The 7,116-nt window shown below is 32.7% G+C and overlaps 1 protein-coding gene across 2 annotated transcripts; it reads right to left on the reverse strand.

The window, feature by feature from the left end:
• Nucleotides 1-1,501: 1,501 nt before the first annotated feature.
• On the reverse strand, nucleotides 1,502-6,874 carry LOC149565146 (uncharacterized). 2 transcript variants are annotated; one of them, XM_089817025.1, is made up of 5 exons: nucleotides 6,731-6,874; nucleotides 6,056-6,110; nucleotides 4,558-4,692; nucleotides 4,316-4,444; nucleotides 1,502-1,834 (listed from the first exon to the last, which is right to left on the reverse strand). In XM_089817025.1, exons 2-5 carry the CDS (start codon nucleotides 6,107-6,109, stop codon nucleotides 1,643-1,645), a joined length of 510 nt encoding a protein of 169 aa, XP_089673151.1. In that variant the 5' UTR covers nucleotide 6,110; nucleotides 6,731-6,874; the 3' UTR covers nucleotides 1,502-1,642. The 2 variants fall into 2 exon arrangements, with proteins under 2 accessions (XP_089673151.1, XP_089673152.1); XM_089817026.1 differs by having other exon boundaries at nucleotides 4,573-4,692; nucleotides 6,731-6,864.
• Nucleotides 6,875-7,116: the final 242 nt, after the last annotated feature.

Genomic DNA, 7,116 nt, shown 5'->3' on the forward strand with positions numbered 1-7,116 from the left:
GATGATATTACAATCTTATGGTCTAGTGTAACATCAACAATTGATCCCATAATCCTTATGATATTACAACAGTTATCCCAACCTTTGTCGTGACCTCAATGGTTTCCTCATTTGCACTTGTAATCTTACGACATGGCTTCATCATAAGATTGAAAGACTCATCTGATTGATTTTTCCTTTTAAAACTTAACCATGACCGCTAACTACATGAAATCACCAATCCTAACCGTGGTAATTTTTGTTGTTTCCCTCTAAATTGGGCCCATTATGTACACGTGTCAACCTTTCACTTCATCGCATAAATTTAAGATTGAGAAACTCTACATAGCGAGAAAGAAACAACTGTGGATGATCTTTGGTCTGATAGTGAGTAAAATACACTAAAGAAACTAGCCCACACTCATAAGGCATAAATGAAATCCTGCCAGCTATAACCTGTCCGACAACTAGACCAGTCGTAAAGAGAGGGAGGCCCACCTGATACACATGTCCGTTTGTCACTTTATCATATGAAATAAAACTTGTGCATCTTCAAAAAGCAAAAAAGCAACAACCCTTGATGTTGTAAGATTTGATGGTGGATGAAAAAATGTAGAGAAAACTAGCCCACAACACCAAGCACAAATCAGAACCTACGAGCTATACCCTTGTTTGGAATCTCACCAGCCACGGAGAAAGGAAGCCCCACCAAGCCACATGGCACACTGTCGCTTTCTCACAAAAAATAAGGTTCAGTGCTTTTCTGTAGAGTGAGATTGCAACGGCCATAGATCTAAGGAGATCAAACGATGGACAAAATCTAGGTTCGCGAAATTTTTAAAATTTTCAGCCACTTAGGAAATAAGGAATAACCCAAGGTCTTAAAATGGTATTTTCACGTGCCCTAATATTTGAATATTAAAATATATGAATGTTAACTAGGTTTAAATTCAAATCTTTCAATTTGGTGGGAAGGCAAAAATAGCTAACAATTATTACAGTGGAACTGAGAATTTTTTATTGGTACCATTTAAATGAAAGATATCTAATATAAAGTAGCTAAAAATTTCATACATACATGCATGTGTGTGTGTGTGTGTGTGTGTGTGTGTGAGAGAGAGAGAGAGAGAGAGAGAGAGAGAGAGAGAGAGAGAGAGAGAGAGAGAGAGAGAGAGAGAGAGAGAGGATATGGAGAAGTGGGTGGGTGGGAGAATTTGTGGGAAGAGAGAGAGAGAGAAGGGGACATGGAGATGGAGGGTGGGATCAAGAGAAGGGGATATGGGGAGAAGAAGAGGGAGGGGGGAGATAAGGGAATACAAAGAGGGAGAAAATGATCTTGACCTCATATCTTATGGTGTTGAAGCCTTTTCACTCAACCACACTTGATCCCTGGTGGGTTCATTCATAACCAAACAACTTCTCCAACAAACCAAGGGAGCATTGGTCATATGTGTCTTTTTATTCAAAATCAATGACAAGAACACATTTTTTATTTTAAAAATAAACAAGGACATAACCAAAATTTAATTAAACTCTCTTCTATAGCATATTCTCTTCTCATATATTATATTGTAATTTGGATAGATTATAAGAGGAATTAGCTCTATGGTTTTTAATGACCTTTTTGTTAGTTGTATATCAATCAATAAGGAATAAAAATTTATCATGTGGCATTGTTACATATAGGAGAACAAGTACAAACTTTAATAAAAGATACATTAATTGGGTTCTTTTGGAGGTAAAGTACCATGCTTCCAAGTATTTTCAACATCAAATGATTGAATTTTGTTTTAGTCAAGGATCCACCTTCATTTTCTCTCATCAAATAAAAAATATTTGATACCATTTCGTCCATCTGCATTTATCAACACCAAATTTATGCATTACTAATCTTTTACACATTTATGTATTGCTTTAAATTTTTGTTTTGAAAAAAAATATTAAATATTTATTCTAATAATTTTCAAAGTTAATTTTATTTATTTATTAAATCTTATATAATTTAGTCTATAAACTCAACTAAAATATATTAAATTCTTTTTTCCTACTATCTATAAATGTATTTTACACTTACATATATACATATACAAGTGTGAGTACACATATAATAGTAGATGCATGTTTCTTGTTGTAGGGAATATATATATTTTTTCTATACAAGGACAACTATATAAAAGGTTTTATAGAAAACATTGTACATTATTGTGCCAATAAGTGTTGAGATCTAGAAGGTACAATTTCATGGTTATGTAGTTCTAATTTTTATTTGTAGAGTGGGGGGGGGGAGGGACAGAGGGAGGGAGGGAGTGGGGAAGAGAGAGAGGTGCACTTTTAAAAATAATTTTATCAACTATGATGATTATAATATCATTAGATCTAGTGTTCAAATAACTCTATCACAACTAAATATGAATGAGTGAATAGTGCAAAATAGACCATGAAAAAGCTAGGACACATGGTTACACCAAGAGAATCACTTGAAAGGGAAGAAACTTTGATAATATTTTTCTCTTTCTTCTCAAATCACTATATTTAGTCCAATGCATATGTTTTTCATCTCTCTAGGTTAAAAATCTAAGGTCATCAAATGTCTTCTTAACATCATTTTTTGGCACCAAAATAAAGAATCAACATAAAGAAATAGGGTTGAGAGTCAAAACCCTTCATCTTCCATGCTAAAAATATTATCTATTTGAAAATTAGAAACAAAATATTTATTATATATTTATACATCTTCAAAATGTTTCAAATATTTATTCTAATTATAATTAATTCTAATTTGAATGTTGCACAACTTTTTCCCCATGTTTAATTCATCATTTATATTTTGTTAATATTATTATGTAATTGTGATATTGCTATCAGTATTCATATGTGTAATTTTTAAATGAATACGTTTGGCTCAAAAAATATACAATTGAATGTTGATAACTGTAGAACAAGATTTAGTATGCAAAGAACATTAACAAATAAAGTAAACATTCACAAACCAAAAACTAAATTCACATATATGCTTAGACAAAGAAAGCAAACAAGAAGTGCAAACCTCACAAGAGAAAACACTCCATGCTTTCTTGATTCTGTAGATGTGTCCTTTTGCTGTGGATGTATGCTCAAGATGCTCAAAAGTTGCTTCAATGGAGATGGGTAATGGCAAATTGGTAGCTTTGTGAGCTCTCAATTTGGCATTATAAGGGTAAGATTTGATGGCTTTGGTTCTCAAAATAGCATGGTAACTTTAGCTCAAAGATTGTTGATGAAATGGCTTGGGATGAGATTCAATTTATAGGCTAAGGGGTAGAGGGATGGAGGGCTTAGATGCAAGGATGGATGAAGGCTTAAGGAGGGCTAAGATGCACTCAAAGGGGAGCACATGGATTGTGCTTGTTTAGCACCAATGGGAAGGTGACACTTGTCACAAGGAGGATGAGTGTGAGAGGGTAGGGTAAAGGGTTGGTTAAAGGCATGATGAGTGGGGTTGAGTATGTAAGAGGGATGTAAGAGGAATGAGTGTTGAAGAGGGAAGAGTGTAGAAGATGGGTGTAAGAGTCATGAGTGGGCTTGTAAGAGTCTTTTATGTTTTGTAAGAGCACTCATGACTTAGTGGTTGGGTTTTTTTGAGGGGAGACTTTGGTTTGGATTAGGAAAGTCTTAAACTTGTTTAAGGAATGTGACAACATTAGGGGGTGGATTAGGCTTGGGTTTAGGATTAGATTAGGGATGTTAGAGATGTGCAAGTGGATGGCATTAATGAGGGTGGGTGAGTTAGTGGCTAAGCTTGGTTAGTATGGGTGGATGGGGTGGATTAGGCTAAATGGAGGATTAGAGATAGGTTAGGGGTTTTTGAATTTGAGGATTTCATTTATCAAATAGATTTATTTAATAAATGAGGATTTTTGGAATTAGATAGGAGAAAAGGATTTAATTGATAAATAATAGATTATTTGATTTATCAATTAGGACTATAGATGATTAATTAAATTAATCAACTAGGAATGGCAAAGGATTAATTAAATAAGATTTTAATTAATGATGCCTTTAGAGATGGCTAAATTAGATTACCAAAGCAGTGTAATCAAATTTAGGTGTCTACAATAACAATATCACAATTATCTAAGTTAAATTTTAAAAGCTCTAATAATATAGTTTAATTTTGAATGTACAACATCCATATCGGCACTTCACTGTAACAGAATATAGTGGCAGACATTAATGTCTCTTGCAGTCTAATTTTCTTGACTGTAATTACTACTAGTGTGCACAAAACTTTTCAAAATAAAAAAATATAAAAATAACATCTACTTTTCTTAAAGAATGTCAAGAATGATTATGTTACCTCTTCCACAACCCCAAACGATGGCAAACCAAGACCGGGGGCTAAGATATTTAGAGCAACCCTCAGGTATTCTCTGTGGAGGCATCCATGGCTATCTTTTGGCAGTGATCTCCATGTCATCCGCAGAATCTGCCATGCTTGAAACTCGACGTCTAAATATTACTAATGTTTTATATCATCATCCCTACTAAATATTACTCAACTCGGAGCTCTATCAGTTCAGCACATTAATTAATATATACCTTTTTGAATTCTACCTTTTGGCGCAACAATTCTGCTATGCTTTTTCCATCATAGGTTATTTCGCTGCGGTGCACAATTGCTGTTTTCGCGTTCAACTGCAACTTGAAAACTGGATCCATTACATTCTTCATGGCCTGCATGATCCCCAGAAAACAGTAGATTCAGAGTTCAGTTCTTGATTTTGGGTGTTCAACTGTTAATAGCAATGCCTCTTCCATCTCTAATGAGTGGTAATGATCCACTCATCTAAGTATGAATGGCCCACTTATTACCATCCTTAAGTAAAATATCACTCGTGTATAAATGGTGCAGTTACATTTATAGATAAGAAAAATTCTCAGTTTAGGTACATTAATGGTTGGAATATATAGTGTTCAATCTTATGATTGAGACCAGTATTTGTCCAACTTTTAGTCCGCCATCAAGATAAATACGATGGATTGTGGTTCTGAGAAAAAACAGGACTCCATAATCTCTTTGACTTCAATGTTAGCTTTTCGAATAACAGTAGAAAGGAGATTCGCTCTTTCAAATCAAATATTCAGAGCTCCTTTCCTTATGAGGACTTCAAGCTTGTAAATTTTCAATATGTGATTCAAGAAGTTATTTTATCTTTAAAAGAAATTCAAATCACATCATATTTGTGGTTTTGAAAACTTTTTCTATTGTTGTTATAATAGTCATTAATATTAATGATTTATATGTTAATTCTAATAATCATATCATAACATTTAATACATTAATAAATATATCATATATATAAAATAACATTTTGAATCTACATCTAAATGTCATCACATATATAAAATTAAAATTTTAATTTACATCTTATACATTTAGAGTCATTTAAACAATTGCATCTTAAAATAAATAAATTATATATAATAAAAATATAAAAAATCTATATATATTTCATTACCAAGTAAACCATCTTTTAAAAATATATATTAAAATCTTAAATTAATAGAACATTTTATTAACACAAACCAGCACCTGCTCATTAAATTACAATAAAACATCTCATCTAAATTACTTAAGCTTCCAATTTAAAATATGTCATTTATACATTTACAAAATTAATATTAAAAATACATTCTACCATTAAATTATAAACCATTTAAATTAAACTTTATAATAAATTTGTTGGTACAAGTATCCACCATTCTGTACTATGATGAAATGAATGATCTGATATGCTGGTCCACAAGGCAGAACTCATACGAATCTCGTTTGGAAAAATAGAAGAAGAGATAGACTTGAAGGTTTCAGTTTTAGACTGTCGTTTTCTAGTATTTCTACATCTCTGCACAGTAAATTATTGTCGCCGCGCAATTAGACTTGTAATCTTATATTTAACTCCGAGACTAATCCGTCTTCTCATCCACAGGATTTCCGTAGATGAAAAAAAATAAAAATTTCTCACCATTTGCCATTTCTCTCTCTGTGCCCTAGGAAACTGAACAGTATAAATGTTTCTGCGAGCCGAAAGTTACGTACCTGTTCTTCTATTCCCTTGTATATCAGCACCACTTTTGCTTTCTCTCTCTGCATCCTGAAAAGAATTCAAGCAAAAAAAAACATAACTTTAAAGGAAATTGCTGGAGATTTCTAGATCTGAAGGACAAATGACTTACTACTACTAATATACAGAATCTTTACAGTTTTTTAACCAATTCATACTTACAAATAGCAGTATACAATATCTTTGCAGGGTTTCACAAATTTATGCTTACAGACAATTATAATATGCAAAATCTTCACACGTTTTTACAGAGTTACGCTTTTTGCAAATAGTAATGCTTAAAAAATATACAAATTTAGAGGAACTAGGTTCTAGAAATTTATAGATCTAAAGGACAAATGACTTACTACCATCTCCTTTGGAGCACAAATTTATGCTTAATTATAGTAATATACAAAAACTTCCCATGTTTTTACCAATTCATACTTCCAAACAGCAGTATACAAGATCTTTGCAAGTTTTCACAAATTTATGCTTTATAAATAGAAATATGCAAAATCTTTACAGGTTTTCACAAAGTAAACAGAATCTTTGCAGGTTCGCACTAATTGATGCTTCAAAATTAAAAATAAACAGAATCATTGCAGGACTTTTTCAGAGCATAAGTTAGCTTCGACATACTATTCGAATAATTAATCTTTCGAATTTACCAGATAAAGTTCCGACTTTCCAGATCTGTGTGGAAAAAGTATTTTATGTCTCCGACAGCAATGATTTGAGAACGTATGTATCAGACACTTTCGTAGAGCTCGGCCTCCTTCCGCTCGCCGTATTTGTTCACGCGAAACTTGTTTATTTAAATCTCTGGATCGCCATATGTTCGTAAAAGAGGAGAGTTATGAGTATGGTAGGAATGGCTACGAGAAAGCGATAGGCAAGTGTATTTTTAAGACATATATTTAAACGTGAGTTTTGTTACTTTACACGCGTCTTGCTTAGTGAAACTCATCTTTCATTTGAAGACCGTGTGGACCAAATACTCCAAACCAATAATTCTCAACATCACTAGCTACTTTTTTAATTAATATATTGTGTA

Source organism: Cupressus sempervirens, chromosome 3 (genome assembly GCF_028749045.1).
Source record: "Cupressus sempervirens isolate cs-2001-9-10 chromosome 3, ASM2874904v1, whole genome shotgun sequence".
Lineage (NCBI taxonomy): Eukaryota > Viridiplantae > Streptophyta > Pinopsida > Cupressales > Cupressaceae > Cupressus > Cupressus sempervirens.